Source organism: Astyanax mexicanus, chromosome 11 (assembly GCF_023375975.1).
Source record: "Astyanax mexicanus isolate ESR-SI-001 chromosome 11, AstMex3_surface, whole genome shotgun sequence".
NCBI lineage: Eukaryota > Metazoa > Chordata > Actinopteri > Characiformes > Acestrorhamphidae > Astyanax > Astyanax mexicanus.
The window spans coordinates 22,724,795-22,745,216 of record NC_064418.1 but is presented as its reverse complement, the minus strand read 5'-3'; the positions used below and the strand labels follow the sequence as shown (position 1 = coordinate 22,745,216).

Genomic DNA, 20,422 nt, shown 5'->3' with positions numbered 1-20,422 from the left:
TGTATATATTTAAACAACAAAAAGGAAAATATATGTCCCCTGTAACTAAATATTTGGTTGCACACCCTTTGGGAAAAAATACTGAAATCAGGTGCTTCCTGTGACATTAATAAACTTCTTTTACCACTCAACTGGAATTTTGGATCACTCTTTGTCGCAAACTGCTCAAGACCCATGGCCTAGGATGCAAATCCAGCTTTCTGACACTGTACACTACAATGTTAAGGTTTTTTTATTAGCAATGTCAGGCCCTTGTAGTATTACCATAGAACAGCTGGTGGGTCATTCTTGAAAAAATCAATTCTCCAATGTCTAAATTATTGAAAACATCTTTAAAACAAGAACACGTGCTTGTGTACTTAAACCACTTAAACCAACAAAACCACCAAAACAAAACTATTCAACTTAGCCACGCAGCACTGTTGACACCACCGCCTTAATGAGGTAGAGTCACCTGGAACAGTTTTCTCAGCCTCTTGAAGGAGCTCCTGGAGGTGCTGAACAAAAGTTGCTGCTTTCCATTCACGCTGTGCTTCAGCTTATCCCAAATCGCCCATCTTAGTTTGGTTTAGGTCAGGGGATTTAGCATTTACTTCATAATTCGTGTCCCTTAATAGTTTATCTTTAAAATAAATCTTAAATAAATTAAAGAAATAAAAACAATTATTAAGGTGTCCAAACGTATGACTAGTACTAAATTTGCAGAGTATTCCTTTAGACAGACAATACAGCTACAGAAAAGACGCAGTTGCCATTCAAAGTAAATCTGTAAAAATATTTTTTACAGTGTTTGTGTGAAATTTAAACAACTGCACAGTGACACAAAAAAATAAATTAATATTGACCCTGTTATTGTTATAGAAAGTAAAACAGGCATGCTAAAATGCATCAGGAGTTTCTGAGAAGTCTCTGTGTGGTGGGGTTTCCAGCTCATATATATACCTCACTGTGCTGGTTAACACTTTTGTCCACAGAAACCACAGACTCTCTGTAGTTTAGTCCCACTGTAACACATCAGCTGCCAGAGAATCAGCGATAAACGCTGTCATTTCCTGTATAATATTAATTAATAATCCAGAGGGGCTAAAGTTACTGTGGAGCTGGTCATTTTCCATGAAGGCAGGGAACAGGGGTAGGATGCACAAGAGATAAAAAAAAACTTTTTTTGTTAACGCCAGGTTCACAATACACGACTTTTTAGCTCCACTCACCCCTGTTCATAAAGGACATAAAGGTGGTCAGACTCTCCATAAACAGCTGATGCGTTTTTGACCCGTGGTTCTCTTTCTGTGATCTTATTGGCTGTATGTAGCCACTGCTGCTGACTTCAAGTCGCCGAATGAGCCAGATATTAAACATGTAGAATATTTGAAGGGCGATCAGTTGGGAAGAACGACTAGGAAAAAGAGAAAGAGAGAGAGAGAGAGAGAGAGAGAAAGAGAGAAGGGTCGAGAGAGATAGGGAGGAAGAGGTGGTTTCGCTTTCTGTTTGCAGCGGGGGCGGCTGGAGGAGGAAGCAGCTAATTTCCACCGTGAGAAATGATTTTTTTTAACGCCGAATTAATTCGCACTTCGTTATGGATTGGAGAAACACGTTTGTTTCGTGCCTGGTGTTTTTTATTCCCAGCAGCGGTAAGCTTCTTATTCGGATCATTTTTCTATGAAAAAGAAAATTGGAGTAACATTAATGCTGCTGTAAGTGAGTGGAGTTAGCCGAGTGATCGGAGTGAGCTGAACTAGCAGTATGAGCTAGGTTATCTGAGTGAATGGGTTATCTGAGTGAGCTAGGTTAGCAGTATTAGCTAGGTTATCTGAGTGAGCGGATTTAGCAGTATGAGCTAGGTTATCTGAGTTAGCTGAGTTATCTGAGTGAGCTAGGTTAGCAGTATTAGCTAGGTTATCTGAGTGAGCGGATTTAGCAGTATGAGCTAGGTTATCTGAGTTAGCTGAGTTATCTGAGTGAGCTAGGTTAGCAGTATTAGCTAGGTTATCTGAGTTAGCTGAGTTAGCAGTATGAGCTAGGTTATCTGAGTTAGCTGAGTTATCTGAGTGAGCTAGGTTAGCAGTATTAGCTAGGTTATCTGAGTGAGCGGATTTAGCAGTATGAGCTAGGTTATCTGAGTGAGCTGAGTTAGCAGTATTAGCTAGGTTATCTGAGTGAGCGGACTTAGGAGTATGAGCTAGGTTATCTGAGTTAGCTGAGTTATCTGAGTGAGCTAGGTTTGCAGTATGAGCTAGGTTATCTGAGTGAGCGGATTTAGCAGTATGAGCTAGGTTATCTGAGTTAGCTGAGTTATCTGAGTGAGCTAGGTTATCTGAGTTAGCTGAGTTAGCTGAGTGAGCTAGGTTTGCAGTATGAGCTGGGTTATCTGAGTGAGCGGATTTAGCAGTATGAGCTAGGTTATCTGAGTTAGCTGAGTTATCTGAGTGAGCTAGGTTTGCAGTATGAGCTGGGTTATCTGAGTGAGCTGAGTTAGCAGTATTAGCTAGGTTATCTGAGTGAGCGGACTTAGCAGTATGAGCTAGGTTATCTGAGTTAGCTGAGTTATCTGAGTGAGCTAGGTTAGCAGTATTAGCTAGGTTATCTGAGTGAGCGGATTTAGCAGTATGAGCTAGGTTATCTGAGTGAGCTGAGTTAGCAGTATTAGCTAGGTTATCTGAGTGAGCGGACTTAGCAGTATGAGCTAGGTTATCTGAGTTAGCTGAGTTATCTGAGTGAGCTAGGTTTGCAGTATGAGCTAGATTATCTGAGTGAGCTGGGTCTGGGCTAGCAGTATTAGCTAGGTTATCAGAGTGAGCTGAATTAGCAGAATGAGCTAGATTATCTGAGTGAGCTGAGTTAGCAGTGTGAAATAGGCTATTGAGTGAGCTGGGTTATCTGAGTGAGCTAGGTTATCTGAGTGAATTGGGTTATCTGAGTAAACTGAGTTAGCAGTGTGAACTAGGTTATTGAGTGAGCTGGGTTATCAGAGTGAGCTGAACTAGCAGAATGAGCTAGGTTATCTGAGTGAGTTGAGTTAGCAATATAAACTAGGTTATCTGAGTTAGCAGTATAAGCTAGGTTATCTGAGTGAGTTGAGTTAGCAGTATAAACTAGGTTATCTGAGTTAGCAGTATAAACTAGGTTATCTGAGTTAGCAGTATAAGCTAGGTTATCTGAGTGAGTTGAGTTAGCAGTATAAACTAGGTTATCTGAGTTAGCAGTATAAACTAGGTTATCTGAGTGAGTTGAGTTAGCAGTATAAACTAGGTTATCTGAGTTAGCAGTATAAGCTAGGTTATCTGAGTGAGTTGAGTTAGCAGTATAAACTAGGTTATCTGAGTTAGCAGTATAAGCTAGGTTATCTGAGTGAGCTGAGTTAGCAGTATAAGCTAGGTTATCTGAGTGAGCTTTATGAAAAGCCCACGAAAAGTGAAGATGTGTATAGTGGTAGTAAATATGGAGTGAACATGGGATGAACCAGTTTTGGGATTATTGTATGTATGTCTTTAACATGTAACTTATGTCTATTTTTTTTAGCTTGTTTGTCTGAACTACCTCCACCACAACATGTCGTAATCGAATCCTCCACATTGCGGTGGAACCCTCCATTAGGCGAAAGCAACTTTAATTATACTGTTCAGTTCAGCAAGTAAGTCCTTTACCTGCATTGTGTGTAGGCCTGTCACAATGTCTGTATACACTGATACAGTACATTGTCTCTGAAACACTTTTGGTAAACGTTATTATTTTAATATGGAGTTTAGTGATGTTAAAAGTCTTTGCTCTCATTTACTATGAGAGAGTTAGTTTTACACATTCTACACAGTACATCTGTCTGTGTTGAAGTCAGATATGGTTAAAAAAAAAACTGACTGACTGACTGACTAACATGTTTGCTATCAGAACTTGCAGTGAAATCCAACATTGTGTTTCTGCAGTTATAGATGCTAGGGAGTCTCAGTTTCAAATATTGCAATCTATGGCTCAGGAATTGTGATATGTTCCGATCCATGACATTTGCGATATGTTACATATCTAGTTAGTAGTTAGTTAAATGAGAAGTAATAGCTGTTCACATCAACCAACTACAATACTACTAAAAATTAGCCACACATTAAACTAAACTGCAGTGATATTAATAAGTCTGGGCACCCCTGATAATTTTCATGATTTTGCTTTATAATTCATTGGTTAATTCATATATAGCAGATGAAAACAGTTATTTGAGTGTAATGAAGTTTGTAGGATTTACAGAAAGTTTGCAATATTTTTTTAAACAAAATTAGGCATGTGCATACATTTGGGCACCCATGGGATTTTATTGATTTGAGTACATTTAGCACTTATTATTGAAACACAACATTTGTTATTCGCAACATTCGCAACAAGCTTATTGATCCTTGACCAACATACACGGGTGAATCCAATCATGAGAAAGGGTTAAGGTGGCCAATTGCAAGTTTTTCTTCTTTTTGCATCTTCTCTGAAGAGTGGCAACAGCTTCATTTTGGAAAAAGGTGCTGTGGACTGAAGAAACTAAAATTGATTTTTTTGGGGGTATGCATGGCGTAAAAAGAACACGGCATTCCAAGACAGACACTTGCTACCCTCAGTAAATTTTGGTGGTGATTCTATCATGCTGTGGGGCTGTTCGATCAGTGCAGGTACTGAGCATCTACTATCGAATTGGATTTCAGTCATATCAGCAGATTCCTGAGAACAATGTTCAAGAATCAGTGACAAAGTTAAAGTTGCTCCGGGGCTGGATACTTCAACAAGACAATGACCCGAAACACTAAACACTGCTCAAAATCTACTAAAGCATTTATGCAAAGGAACAAGTACACTATGTTGTGGAATAATCATCTCAGTCCTCAGACCTGAATATTATTGAAAATCTGTGGTGTGATTTAAAGCTGGCTGTCCATTCTTGGAAACCACCAAACCTGGATGAACTGGTGATTTTTTACAAGAAGAATTCTCCAAAATACCGTCAACCAGTAGCTAGACTCTCATTGGAAGCTATTGGAAGCGTTTAGAGGCTGTTATTTCTGCAGAAAGAGGATCTACTCAATATTGATGTAATTTTACAGCAAGGGGCCTACATTTACTCACCTGCCTAATGTTGTTTAAATAATTATTCCAAACTTTCTTTAAATCCTATAAACTTAATTTCAGTTCTCAAACATCACTGTGTTTGTCTGATATGTGATATATTTATTCAAAGTTGCTGATCCAAACAACAAATGATTTATAAAGGAAAAGGGGTGCTTATGTTTTTTTATACCACTGTATGTTAAACAATATGTCCAGCCCTAAAGCAGCAAAGCATTCTCAAATTACAACACCACCACCATGTTCGACAGTTGGCCCCATGGACCTATTATGGAATGTTATGTTTGCTTTTTACCAGAATGGATATATAGGACATACACATGCACTGTAATAGCGAGGTGCCTATATCCAAGATTGTTTGCTAATGGTCAGGCTTATTCTATTACATAAATATAGTGTTAGTGGTATTATGGAAGTAAAACAGTCTCACCAGATTTTGACATTTAAAAGCACTTGAATTTCTAGCACTGAATTATTTTACATTGAATTATTGCATGTATTCTTTTGCCTCTGAATTAAACACTTAATTTTTGAATTATATCATTTTCAATCGTTTTTTTTATGTAAAAAAAATCAAAAGCAAAAATTTCAGTTAAATAAATTAAGGTTGCTCAAATTCGACATGTCAAATTTACTGCTCAAAATACACCGTTCAAAATTCAGTGTAAACATAATTTGTTTTCAACCTTTAGTGATGGCAAACCAAGGCTTTTTGAAGTCTTTTTTTTTTTTTTTTTTTTTTTTTACAGCTTTTAAAACTCTTTACTATTACTCTTATACTATTATTCACTTCCTCCCAAGCAGGGTTTGTAACACGTTTACATGTATCACTAGTCCATTGCCTATTTCTCCACAGGCCAATGTGAATTTGTTGCATTAAGTTTATGAAAACTTTTTGCTATTATAACTTTATTCCTGTATTTGCTTTGTGGTTTGTGAACTTATTAAAATATGGTCGATATCCAGATATACCCTGCTAACCTAACTTAGTAAATAAAGCTCATCTTTGTTCATTTTAGAAAGAGCTTCTAAAGTTGTGATATCTTGACCATTTTAGCGGTATTATTTTAGGTAAATCCCCTGTTTTCAGAGTTTGGATTGGCTGGTTGTTGGTTTAATTGAAGACTGAATCGATTTATAATCGAGTTTACTCTGAATTTAGTACCTCGTATTTTGAGCAGTGAATTTGACATGTCAAATTTGAGTAACCTAAATTCATTTTACTTGAATTTTTTAAACATGATTTTTTTTCATTTGAATTCTTTGAAATAAAACAAGTGAAAATAATACATAGAAAAATTCAAGTGTTTAATTCATAGATTTTAATTCAAAATCTAGTGAGACTGTTTTACTTGCATATGGTATAGAAATGTAATAATAATAAAAAAAAATCTAATAACTGTAAGAATCTAGAAGGCAATGTAGGTAGTTGACCTAAATCTGTTATTCAGTGCAGATGGTTTAAACATTTTATTAGACAGGCACTGATATCAAAGATAATTTCATCCATTTATGGCTTGTCAATATCACGATGACTGATCCTATTGTGCAGGTATTGATCTTATGAAAATATTATACCATAGTCAGAAACTTGTTGTGTTAATTGTAATTTGTATTAAATATAGTTTCATGCCTGCCCTTGTTTTACCTTAAGGGTACCAGAGGAGGAGTGGCACTATGTGTGTGGCTGTAATCAGCCACAGTTCAACTTCACAGCTGCTTCTGAAGATTTCTATGGAAGGATTTTTCGTATACGAACAGAGACAACAAACCAATCATCAGCATGGATCCCGTCAGAGCAAGTTCTGTGTGAACACAGTAAGTGCTTTTTTTCATCATATATGATAAAAGGAAAACCTTGTATCTTGCTAGCAGATCAACAGGGGACAAAAATAATAATTGTCTTTTAATGAAAGCTCGTAATATATCGTATCATTTTGGAGCATTTCTGTTGGTCAGGTTATCTCAAACTTTTCATCAAGGACATTTGTCCACAATTGACCTTATTCTGTTCGTTTCCAGTTTGTTTTCCAAATTTTGATTTGTAAAAAATATTTTATTAATTCATACATCTTTTTTAATTTAACTGATGTGTTAAATACACTGACATTCCAAAAGTCATGGGCCAGAAACAAGTATCGTCTCCCACGACTTCTGCCATGTCCTATGTAAACTAGAGCGCTTCACTAACCTATTGATTCCCTCTTTGAGGTCAGTGAGCTTTTTTTATTGCGTGTGGCAGCTACGGTTTGGGCCTAACCAGTGTGCTTGCTAGTTTCCATGGCTTCTGTCCCGCTCTGGTGCTTTTAAATCTGGCAACCTCTTGGGTGGAGTTAGTGTTTGAGAATGAACAGCAGGTGGAGTCAAAGACTACACCACACAGATTCTGTTACATTTCACACAGTTCTGTTAGGTGAATACTGACTAAAGCTCTGCTGACAAAAGCTGACAGTGTTTGAACTTTATATGTTTCCTTAATATCTGATGACACATATGATGGACTGATGTAGCAAAAAAAGGATTGTCCTCTACAATCCCCTGACCTAAACCCAACTGGGATGGGTGATTTGAAATGAGCTGGAGCACAGCAAGAAGGACAAGCAGCAACTATTGTTCAGCATCTCCAGGAACTCCTTTAAGACACTGAGAAAACTATTCCAGGTGACTCTACCTCATGAAGACACTGAGAAGATAAAATACTCAAAGTTAATTGTGGCCACTTAGAAAAATCTAAAGTATAAAACATATTCTGGTTTGTTTTACACTTTTCGTTTGCAGAATAATTCCACATGTGTTCCTGTACATCTTTAATGTCTTCAATATTAAATTCACAACGTAAAAATATATAAAAAGAAAGAAAACACACTGAATGAGAAGAGGTATGCCCTCTACTAGTTGACATAACGGAGAGAAAGCAAATTTCCTACACTTTAAAAAGACCAGTACCAAACTAAATAAGTAGGTTGGTTGGTTATTGTCTTATTACATATACTTTTACTAAACTACAGGGATTTACTAGTGTTCAGGGCACAAACGAACTTGATCGGGAAGTTTACTTGATTTTTTGTCTGGCACGGTGGTGGGGTGGGTAGCACTGTTGCCCCACAGCAACCCGACCTGGGTTCGATTCTTGGCTGGGGTGATCTGGTTCTTTCTGTGTGGAGTTTGCACATTCTCCCCGTGTCTGCTTGGGTTTCCTCCGTCCAAAGAGCATGTTCAGGCTAATTTGAACTTGTTTGGAACTGCTCCCTCGGTGTGAATGTGTTTTGTATGTTTGTCTGTGTCTGTCTGCCCTGCGTATGTGTGCGTCCTGTGTTCTGTATATTGCCTTATGCTGGCTGGGATAGGCTCCAGCCCCCCCTGTGACCCTGACTGATAAAGCGGGTATTAATGAATGAACGGATGATGTTTAATTGCCATTTAGTCTAGTTTTAATAATAAATGATAAGTTATGTTAAACAATAATAAATATCTCTCTAATCTGCTTGCATTGTTTTACAGCTGCTACATGTTCTCCCCTATTCAACCTGACAGTAAAATCGGACAAGGTGTATTTGTGGACAGGCCATAAAGACCAGAGTCTGAAGAGAGAGTTTGGGGGTCACATTGTCTTTAAGGCTCTGTACTGGAAAGAAGACCAAATCAGTAATAAACAGGTACATTACACTTTATACAGTCATCTCTGTAATTAAAGTAAAGTAAAGTAATGCTGTTTTCACTATTCACCAAAAGGTACAAATGCAGTAACATCATGTTTTTTTTTTCTGGGTATCATTATTAAGGCATTCGTAAGTGTCCAAATGTATGTCCAAATATGCCAACAGTGTGCACCCCCTCCCATTTAAGTGTTGGAACAAGTAGGTGCAGGAGAAATTAAGGGCAGTATAAAAGTCATGCTCTGTTTTCCTGAGCACAGTAGGGCCTCCTAATAAATATTAGTGATGGGCAGATCCACATTTTTTCCGGTTCAATTTTGTTCCGATTTGCAAATGCCGGAAAAAGATACGAGATAGAAGAGCTTTACATTTTTAATTTTAAATTAACTTATGTACAAATATGCATATTATGCACATAAACAGATATGTTTAATATTTAATATAACACTTGTTATTGGTTGTGCTTAAGGTTACACCATGAGGTTGAAACAGACAACAGGGTACACTGACTTTCAGTTCAATCTAAAGCAATTTATTTGTTGGAGATTGTACCTGAATTCTAAATGCCCCAAAAGGCTGCAAAATCTGTGTCTGGAAAATGGGTAAAATATAAATGTAAATAAATTAAGCAGCTTCTAATCATTTGGTTCATCTGCTGAAGTTCAGTGTGTTTCTGGAAAGCACAACTGAGAGTCTTCTGCCTATTACAGAAATACAATCGTTTAATGTCAAACACAAATGTTTTCATTCTACACCAGGAATGTGAGACAAAAGATCCACATTTCAGAGTGTTTACATCTAGATCTGATGCACAGTTCGAAGATAGCACTTTTTGTCTGAACCTTCCATTTTTTCTATGAGCCAAAGTATTGGAACACATCAGGTGACTTTTGTGTGTGTTGTTGCCCAAAAGTTCAAACAATAAACAGCACTTAATGTCTATGTTTAGTTTTAGGTTTGGGTTTTGTGCATTTATGGTTGGAGTAAAAAAACGTAAAAAACAAGAGAGCTGTCAATGGGCGAAAAACAATCAATTGTAAAGCTAAGAGAAGATGAAAAATCAGTCAATGAATATTGAGCAAAGTCAGTACAATCATTTTGAATGATTTGGAATCATTTCCTGCAGAAGGAAGTAGTCACATATAACATAACACATATAACACAAGTAACATTTTGAACAGGTAAACACATAGCAGTTGATGACAGACATTGTAAGTGCTGTAAAGAAAGAACCAAAAAACAACTGTTAGTGACATCAGCAACAACCTCCAAAGGGCCTGACATCATAAGCAAAAGTACAGAGGCTTTACCTGAAGATGAAGACCACTATTAGCAAGAAGAAGAGGAATGCCAGGCTGAAATTTAACAAGACATACAGAGAGCAGCCTTTAGACTCATTATGGACTGGTGAGACAAATGTTAACATTTACCACTGTGATGAAAAGGCTGAAGTGTAAAGAAAGAAAGAATTTGCTTGTGATACCAAAGATACCATCTCATCTATGAAACACAGTGGAGGTAGTCTCATGGAGGTAGTGTGAACTCAGAAGTCCACAATTTAAATAATGATGCAACAAACTGATTTGGAGATTATGAGTTTATCATGCATTTCATAATGACCCAAAACATGCTACCTGGAAAAGCACCACAGAAGAAGAATGCAGAAGATTAGTGATGTCAGTAGGTCACAGATATGATGCAGTTACTGCAGGCATCGCAAAGCATTTGCAAGTAAATGTTAAGTTTTATTCACTTCAATGTATTTAAAGTTTATCTGTTTCAATACTTTGGTCACAAAAATATGTTCAGAGTTCAGACAGATGGTGCTATCTTCTGAACTGTGTATCAGATCCAGATGTAAGTGAAAACAATGATGCAGTGATGATCTTCTGTGTCATATTCATCTTTTAATGTCAAACCCAAATGTTTTCAGACAAGAGCAGAAATAAGGCATTCACCTTGCTATTACAATACTTTTGGAGGTGACTCTAGTGTACTGTTGGCCATTGCCTGACACTTTATAATAGTGCACTATTTCTGTAATGGGTAGCGATACCGAACGCAGTGCTATTTAGCTTCACTTGCAGGTTTTCTGGGTTTTCCCTTCACCTGAATCTGCTGCAAGTGGTTAATTAAACTGATTAACTGAGTAATGATGCAGCTGTACTTCCAGCCCTCAGGATGCTGGCTTTACTCACAATACAAATGTCTGTGCTGCTCTTTTGCATTTCTACATTAAAATATCAGACAGCATTTTACTCAAACCAACTGCTAATGCTATTTGCTTACTCTGTGGCTGAATGTAAGAATGTAACCCTGCGTTCACACTGGAAAGCGACAATGCGACAGGTGACCATTCATTTCCTATGACTGTGCGCGATTTGTCACCACGAGAGGTGACATGCGACATAGATAGGGGTGTGACGAGACACTAATATCACGAGACACGATACTGGGTTCATGAGAACGAGATTTAAAAATAACATTTGAAAGAAAATGTCAAAAATGAAAAATGGCTTAAAAACGGGAGTTTTATTTGACAAAATCATATATTGCAAACTTAACAGACTGGTGTCTCTCACACATTGATTCTATAAGAAATAGAAATACGAATAAAAAATAAAACTTTTCCAGGTCTTATATAGTGCAAACAATAAGTGCAAATCATAAGCAGTCACATTAAGACTGTGCTTGAAGTGCAAACAGAGACAGAACATGTTTTTAAATACAGTACAGAGCTAAGGGATTAGTACAACTGCCTATGAAACAGTCACGTGTATGATTTACTTACAGTATTTACATATGGTTCATGTCTTGTTGGTCACTCTGGTACCGTTTATTGTTTCCACTGGAGCCAAAATGCAGCCAGACATACAACTTAAAAGTAGCAGAAGCATCTTCTATACAAATGCCCAAATTTTCCTCTTCTGCTGAGAGCTGCTCTCACTCCTCAGCCACCACACTCTATCGCTATTGCTACTGGGTTGCCAGATCCCTCTTAAAAAGTGCACACTAAACGTTTTTTTTTCTCGTCACACCCCTAGACATAGAGTTAAAAATTCTCAACTTTATGCAAATCAATTATGGCACGGTGAAGCGACATTCTAATTGGCTTCTAGCATGTCTTTGGACAGTGCGAGGTCCTCAAGAGTCTAGAAAGCGGCAAGCAATTTCTCATATTTACACTATATTTTCACTCGTTGCAAATGTAGCAACAGAGAGACCCTTGATAAAGGTATTAAAAACACACTACCTAACAGCTACTCTACCAGCCTCAGTGTTACCCTGCCAAACTGGAACTTTCCATTCTTTGTTTCAAAGGAGCTTGATGTAGCATGTAAACATTGTCACTTTTCAAAACGTTTCTTTTTCATCATAAAAAACATGCATTTCTTCCTCTTACAGCAAAATGCTATTTAAATGAGGTCCAAACCAAAGCAGCCAAATCAGTCCAAATTTACACACAACTGTATCAGTCTTATAATCAGTGCAGCTAACAAAATCTAATTATTTGAATTTGTAAGTTGTTTTAGGCTTCTTGGTTATATTTTACAGCCACACAAAAAAATGCATGTACTGTATATGTAAAATTTGCATGCCTAGAAATACTGTATGTAGTTTATAATTCTGTTTGAAAGTGTTGGGAAACCTCTCACCTATCCCTTAATGCTTGATGGTCAATATAGATGTTCAATCAATCAAAAACATTTTTCTTAACATTTTCAGGAGTATTATGTTGGAGGCGGGACCTTGAAAATAGAGGGCCTTAAGTCAGGACAGAAATACTGCTTCCAGGTTGTGTATCTGGCATACAGTAAATTGTATGGACGTCCTAGCAGAGTACTCTGTCAAGTCATCCCTATGTCACGTAAGTTATAGTTGGTAAACATTTCTATATTATTGTTAAACTTAGTGTTGCTCATTACTATTATAATAATAAAACAAAACCTTTGTTTCACAGGGAAAAACACATTGTTTATGTTTTTTAATATATATATTTTTTTGTTTATATACCATATAGCTCCTAAATTATTTACAAAATAAATTATTACTGGTGTATTTCAGTTTGTGAACAGCACCTAGGTTAAAGCATTCTAAAAATGAGTGTATTAAGTTTTCCTAAAAAAAATGCAAATGCATGTTGTGTTCTTTAACTATACCTGTGCTTGCCTACTTTAATACTATAAAAGGAACAGAAAAAAAAACACACACAGGAGTTTTGTTTTTTGTTCTATTTTTTTGGCAACTGGAATTTGGAACTGTTTTTATATAGCTTTAAATATTTATTTTGGCATGCAAAAGTTTGGGCACCCCTAGTCAAAAATCTTTGTTGAAAATGATTAAGCAAGTAGAATATATACTGAACTCCAAAAGGCATAATTAATAAATTATTTAATTAACACATTCTTTGTATCGTGTTAGGAAAAAAAAATTATATTTTAGAGGGGCACCCCACAAGATTAGCTTATTTGGGCTATGGCTTGTTTAAAATCATCTTGCAATTTTCAAGGCTTTCTGAATTCTATATTTGTAGAAATTAAAGGTTAAATATTATAGCTCTTTTTAAACCAGTAAAAATAGGGCTATGAACTGTACATATCCACATATCCATGAAGTTGTTTGCACAAATCCACTCTCACATTAAGAGATCTCAACAACTCTAATTTGCCAGTTTCGGTCCCTTTCAGACTAAGCCATTTAAGAGCTCTGTCACATGTATGCAAATAAGCAATTAGCGTTAAGCAAATAGTTTTTATCTTGTGTTACATGGCAAAACATGAACAAATAAGTTCATGCTTAGCTCATTATTCGAAAGTACTTGCATATCCCTCATCAAGTCATGGTGGCTAATCCTCCTTGGTGGCTAACCCTTCTGTGAATTCTCCGAGATCCAAAAGATAATTGATATGGCGAATCTTCAACTGATTACCTGACTAGTAGGTGGCGCTCTTGTGGGGTTGACTGGTAAGGTTTCCTTATTGTGACATCACAATAAAGGTGCCATCCAAACGCTCATAGAAGCATATGATTCCTTGCACCAAACTCTCACAAAAAAAAAAGAAAAGGGGGATGGATTATTTTCCCCAATCCTGCTCGGGGTGTTTATAGGGGCAGTCGAGACCCACAGGGAAATAAGAAAAAATAATTTGGCACAATATGTCCCTAGAACTTTAAGCTTTTTAAAATTAATGAATAGGTGGAAAAAAACAAGCTTTGAATATTTCCAAATAGAGTGTTAATAATACTGATTATATGGCATAATAGAGCTTTTTTCAAGTTATTTTAAATCTGTAACAAAAATGGAAATTAAAAAGCGTTCTTAATGCCTTTCACTTCAGTGTGATGAAAGTCGAACAAGTCAATGTTTTTAAAAGGCATTCAAATTTTACAGTGGATCAGTTAACATTTTTGTTGACTTTATTTTCTTCGTTTCTTCTCTTTCCAGCTGCACAGGAAAACATTCAGATTATTGTTGTGGGTATTCTAATAGTTGTGGTACTGTTTGGTTTTGGAGTGTGCCTTTATTGTTTTTACAAAAACTACAAGAAGGTGAAACTCTTTCTTCAACCCCCGCTGGATATTCCTGAGCACATTCAAAAGGTACATACATTTTTGTCATTAAACTTTCAAATTGTTTCTTGTAGGTAATTGGGTGGTGCTGTGATGTATGTGATGTGGTAACACCTCTGCTCTCCATGTTGCACAATGAGGATCAGGACAGGACTACAGGTCCTTCTCAAACAATTAGCATTGTGATAAAGTTAATTATTTTCAGTAATGTACTGATAAACATTAGACTTTCATATATTTTAGATTAGGGGTGTGACGAGACACTAATACCACGAGACGAGACACGATATTGGGTTCACGATAACGAGACGAGACGAGATTTAAAAACTTTTTTTTTTTTTTTTTGGACAAAATCATATACCACAAACTTAACAGACTGGTTTCTCTCACACATTGATTCTTTAAGGAATAAAAATAAGAATAAAAAATAAAAGTACAACTTTTCTAGGTCTTATATAGTGTAAACTACAACCAGTCATATTAAGACTATGGTTTGTAATTTTTTATTTTTCTCCTAAATCTCTTGTAATTTAACTATGCAGAAACATAACCAGTCATATTAAGACTATGCTTGAAGTGCAAACAGAGACCGAACATGTTTTTAAATACAGTACAGAGCTAAGGGATTAGTACACCTGCCTATGAAACGGTCACATGTAGGATTTACTTACAGTATTTATATATGGTTTGAGTCTTGTTGGTCACTCTGTTACCGTTTATTGTTTCCACTGGAGCCAAAATGCAGCCAGACTTACAACTTAAAAGTAGCAGAAGCATCTTCTATATCAGGAGTATTTAATTATATTAAATAATTAACTTAAGTGCTATATCCTGTAAGGTTGTTTGAACTGAATGATGTAAAAATATAGAAGAAGAAGAAGAGCCTCTCTGGACAGATTTTGTTTACATTAATCCCCTGTCTCTCTGTCGCGCTCGGCGTGACTAGTTTCCGCCCGTTCTCGTTTTTCCGCCAGTTCTCGTTTTTCCGCCCGTTTTCGGGCTCCCTATCTCCTTATAAAGGCGGTTTTTCACGACCGCGACCCTGACAACACGGGTTCGATCCCGCGTGAGGAGCGGTGTGTTTATTTATTTATTTATTTTTTTCCTTACCGCGTCTGCACAGATCTGATTGACTGAAGAGAGCGTTTAGTGATCTTACCTCACATGTGATTGGTCTGTGAGTTTACTGCGCCGCACAATTAAATCCTTCTCAGTAGTTTATCGGTTTGGGTCCGCATTGGGTCTGCTGAGAGCTGCTCTCACACTCGCTGCTACTGGGTTGCCAGATCCCTCTTAAAAAGTCCACACTAAACTTTTTTTTTTTTCTCCCGCGAGACAGGTTTAAGCTTGACGAGAAATATCGTCACATTTAATCTCGCGAGATCTCGTGGCACGATATCTCGTCACACCCCTATTTTAGATTCATTACACACAACTGAAGTAGTTCAAGCCTTTTATTGTTTTAATTTGGATGATTTTGGAAAAAAAATCTCAAAAAAATTGCATATTTCATCTGACCAGTAAACGAAAAAAAAATTTTAATATAAAAAAGTCAACCTTCAAAAAAATAATTATGTTCAGTTATGCACTCAATACCTGGTCGGGAATCCTTTTGCAGAAATGACTGCTTCAGTGCGGCGTGGCATGGAGGCAATCAGCCTGTGGCACTGCTGAGGTGTTATGGAGGCCCAGGATGCTTCAACATCGGCCTTAAGCTCATCCAGAGTGTTGGGTCTTGCGTCTCTCAACTTTCTCTTCATAATAACCCACAGATTCTATATGGGGTTCAGGTCAGGAGAGTTGGCAGGTCAATTGAGCACAGTAATACCATGGTCAGTAAACCATTTACCAGTGGTTTTGGTACTGTGAGCAGGTGCCAGGTCGTGCTGAAAAAATAAATCTTCATCTCCATAAAGCTTTTCAGCAGATGAAAGCATGAAGTGCTCCAAAATCTCCTGATAGATAGCTGCATTGACCCTGCCCTTGATACACAGTGCCCTTGAAACACATTGGACCCCCCCCCCCCCCCCCCCATGCCTGTGCATGGTGGCTCTGGATGTTTCTACTCCAGACTCAGTCCACTGCTTCCCAAGGTCTGGAATCGGCCCTTCTCCACGATCTTCCTCAGGGTCCGCTCACCTCTTCTCGTCGTGCAGCGTTTTCTGCCACACGTTTTCCTTCCCACAGACTTCCCACTGAGGTGCCTTGATACATCACTCTGGGAACAGCCTATTCGTTCAGAAATTTCTTTCTGTGTCTTACCCTCTTGCTTGAGGGTGTCAATGATGGCCTTCTGGACAGCAGTCAGGTCGGCAGTCTTACCCATGATTGCGGTTTTGAGTAATGAACCAGGCTGGGAGTTTTTAAAAGCCTCAGGAATCTTTTGCAGGTGTTTAGAGTTAATTTGTTGATTCAGATGATTAGGTTAATAGCTCTTTTAGAGAACCTTTTCATAGTATGCTAATTTTGTGAGATAGGAATTTTGGGTTTTCATGAGCTGTATGCCAAAATCATCAGTATTAAAACAATAAAAGACCTGAAATATTTCAGTTGATGTGCAATGAATCTAAAATATATGAAAGTTAAATTTTTATAATTTCATTATGGAAAAGAATGAACTTTATCACAATACGCTAATTTTTTGAGAAGGACCTGCATATACTAATAAAGCCCACTTCTATTACTCTTTTATACCCCTACCCCATGTTTTCAAGTGTAACCCATCCAGAGGGACGGGTACCCAATACCTCATTAGGTGACCCTGCTGGGCTGATTTAATAGCAGTAGAGCGCTAGTTCAGCAATCTTGCGGCTGGTTACTAGTTAACTTTACGGCATTATATTGTCTGTTCCTTAATTCCTCTGTGATGTGGAGCTGAAATGAGCTTTTATTTTATTTTTCTATTCCACTCTAAATGCTGCAGCCTCTGCTGTCTGCAGGTGAAATGGGAAAATGTTAGTAACAAGCTACTAAGATGAACGACAAACAATTTTTGTATGCTTGTTAGAAAATGTCCATAAAACATTGACTCTACACATTAAACTGCGTATTCTATAATTTGAATTAATGTTAAGGTGATGGAGACTACTCATTTAAATATTATTTAATTTTGCCAATCTAACACAGATCATTAATAAATGTTAGAAAGAAAATCAGGTAGGTCACATGGTTTACACACTGTTTGATATTTGCACTGGCGATTTCAATGTTTTTGATTGTTTCCATTAAACAACATATGTCTTAAATATATAGTTTCAGTTAATTTTTTGAGCAACTTATTATTGTTTTTATCACTATCAAAACTATTACGTCACAATTGTAGAAATTATTGTGAAATGATCCCTGTGGGTATGATTTGTACTCCTAAAATTTTTTCAAAGTTGTCAGGTCAGTGGTATGGCCAAGGGGTGAAATGGGATTAGGCCTGTAACACTTCCTGTAACACTTTATTCTCATTATTCATTAAATTGGAGATTGCTCTGAATGAACGTATCTGCCTCTGCCAAGAACAGAAATGTTGTAGGGATGAACAATAATGTCCTTTTAATTCTGATGAGGTAGCTAGTTGTGTTCTTTCACATATGTCTGCTTTCCAGGGTTTCTCAGAACCAAAACTCTCAGTTTAGCAATTGTTTTTTTTTATTCAGGTAATGTGATGTCAGCCCAAACCAGAAGGTTTATGTCACAGTTAAAGACTGTGACATAGCCTTTAGCTAGAAAAGTGTTTTCCAAAACTGGCGCAGGCACACTGCCCACACTGCCTAACTTACTCTTCCATTAAAGTGTTCCCTGCTTCAACACAACTACCCAACTAATGTACCATCAACGAACACCGCTAAACCTGACAAATTACACACAATCTGAAGAGCCACCCACTAGACCTGCTTTGGTCCATGACATTGCCTTAGCTTGATGGCTGAGAATGTGGCTGCTGTATGAAGGTGGTGGGAGAGGAGGCAGAAGCAAACTGAACGAGATAAAATATGTTTTACGTTAAAAGCCAACTGCTAGCCGTGGTGAGCTAAAGCTAAGGTAACAGCAGGCATAAAGGACCTTAGCTGATTTTTATGCTGTTTGGATATAGTAGCCTTTTTATGTAAAATTACCCACCCGTGACCGATGAGGCAGGCTAAAAGACCACTGATTTTGCTCTTAATTATATTTTGTTATCATGAAGAATGCACACTAAATTAAAAAGTGTTCTCTCTTTTACTTCTGCAGTTTTTTTCAGAGGAATTGCCACACCAGCAACTAGTTTCTAATGGCACCCAGGAGCTGGAATTGGATAATAATGTAATGTATGTGTCAGAAGACACCAGAAAGGAGGAAGAGGACAGAAGTGATGCTGTCCTCTAAAGAGCATGTTCTCCCACCCCGAAAGTGGCAGCCGACACCGCATCACACCCAGTGCTGCCCAGGCCGGGAGGTAAAGACCAGCATGTCTTTCTTCGGAGACATGTGAAGCTCCCCCCCCCCCCCCCCCCCCCCCCCCAAAACTCCTCACAGCATCATTCATCATGCTTTGAGGAAAATTCTCTTACTTCAGCCCAAAAATGTCTGATATTATCGTGGTGAGCGATGGAGTAGAGAAGACACTCTGAGGATTATGGCCTAGACAAGTTGATTAGATAAGATTGGACAGCCCTGGATTACACTGTTGTGCTGCTTTGCAATCCAACAATGCATATTTTATACTGGGTTTTAATATAGTATTTGATATGCTTTTTCTTATTTACCTTCAGCATGTAGTGCTGAAGTGCCAAGTTAGGTATGGTTTCGGTATTTCTTTTTTAGTTTACTTGGTTCTGGGGCAATATACAACCTTTAGCCACCCCCTGACTTTGAAGGCATGCATCTGTATTTTTAAGAAATACCTTCTCTGCCTTCTTGCTGGCTTATCTGTAAAGTAATCTTAGAACAGAGTGAGTTTTTAAGGGTTAAAACATCATCCAAACAAAACTTTTTAATTTCTTACACAGTTTGGATTTGTTACTGACAGTTTATATATTTTTTAAATATTCCAGCAGAATTAATCATCTAACATTTTGTTTTTGCTCTTGTGATTTGTTTATAGTCAAAATGCTAAATACAAGACATGCGGAATTGCATGAACAAAATAGAGGACGTTGGTCCTTTGTGTCGGTTTTCATATATGATTGTTGTGCCTTTAAAGGGAGGTATGGAATCAGGTCGTTTCCAGTGTTCCAGTGTCTAGTGTGTTCCAGCCAACCTTTCCTCTCTAAACACTATGCCCTTTTGTTAGGGTTGTCCTGATATAATGTCACTATGTACGATAAACAAATTGTAAGAGCTGTGATAAAACTGTGGAAAACAGCAAAGTCAAATTGCATTACCAGCAACAGAGGAAGCTCTTCCTGCTGCAAGTATGCTGCAGTATGATTTAATGTAAGAGAACAATCATGCAATGTTTCCTTTGAGAATAATTCCCTTCCTTTGGGAATTCAGTGTTTTAAGCACTACATAAACAATAAGATGTGCACCATTATCTGTAGGCTTTAGTGCAGGGAGAGTAAGTCAGTTTCTGAAAGCCTGACTGATGAATGTTTACATGCCTGTCCTGAACCTAAAAATTACAGCTTTTTTTACAGCTCGTTTGTCAGTATCTATGTTCTCACATTTAAGACAGTGGAGATGATTTGTTTGCAGAGTGTGTTGTTGGCTGCCTGCTGGGTGTAGCATTTGGGTGGAGTGCTCAGTTGGGTGGAGTGCTCAGTTGGGTGGAGTGCTCAGTTAAAAGTTGTACATTTACTTTTACTGTTACTTGTGCTGTATGTTTGTTTTCTCTATAGATTAAGAGCATTAAAACATACCTGCACACATGCTAGCTGACTGCATATCATTTTATGTAACCCTTTCAGGCATAGAGAATTTCATTCATAATGACAGGTTTATTGATCTGGGCAAATACCAAAGCCAGACCTCTGTGCCTCTAACGTACGCTACCATTAAATAAATCTTAATTACATAAGCCATAACATAGTTAATAAATTATGTATTTTATTATTATGTTTTGTAACAATTAGCTTATGTGTGGTAGATTTTTAGGTAATTTAGCTGTTTAAGTGTAACAAAATGAT

At 37.4% G+C, this 20,422-nt stretch overlaps 1 protein-coding gene and 1 long non-coding RNA gene across 3 annotated transcripts; both read left to right on the top strand.

The window, feature by feature from the left end:
• The first annotated feature begins 1,466 nt into the window (after positions 1 to 1,466).
• On the top strand, positions 1,467 to 18,803 carry ifngr2 (interferon gamma receptor 2). The gene is given in 7 exon segments (NM_001360806.1): positions 1,467 to 1,631; positions 3,520 to 3,631; positions 6,752 to 6,915; positions 8,599 to 8,753; positions 12,480 to 12,621; positions 14,200 to 14,354; positions 18,546 to 18,803. Coding segments are annotated over 7 exon segments (918 nt in total). The 5' UTR covers positions 1,467 to 1,576; the 3' UTR covers positions 18,681 to 18,803.
• LOC125805048 (uncharacterized) lies at positions 1,658 to 3,512 on the top strand. Of its 2 annotated transcripts, none has more exons than XR_007441328.1 (3): positions 1,658 to 2,309; positions 2,400 to 3,096; positions 3,151 to 3,512. It is a non-coding gene; the product is annotated as an uncharacterized LOC125805048 (long non-coding RNA). The 2 variants fall into 2 exon arrangements; XR_007441327.1 differs by having other exon boundaries at positions 2,346 to 3,096.
• Positions 18,804 to 20,422: the final 1,619 nt, after the last annotated feature.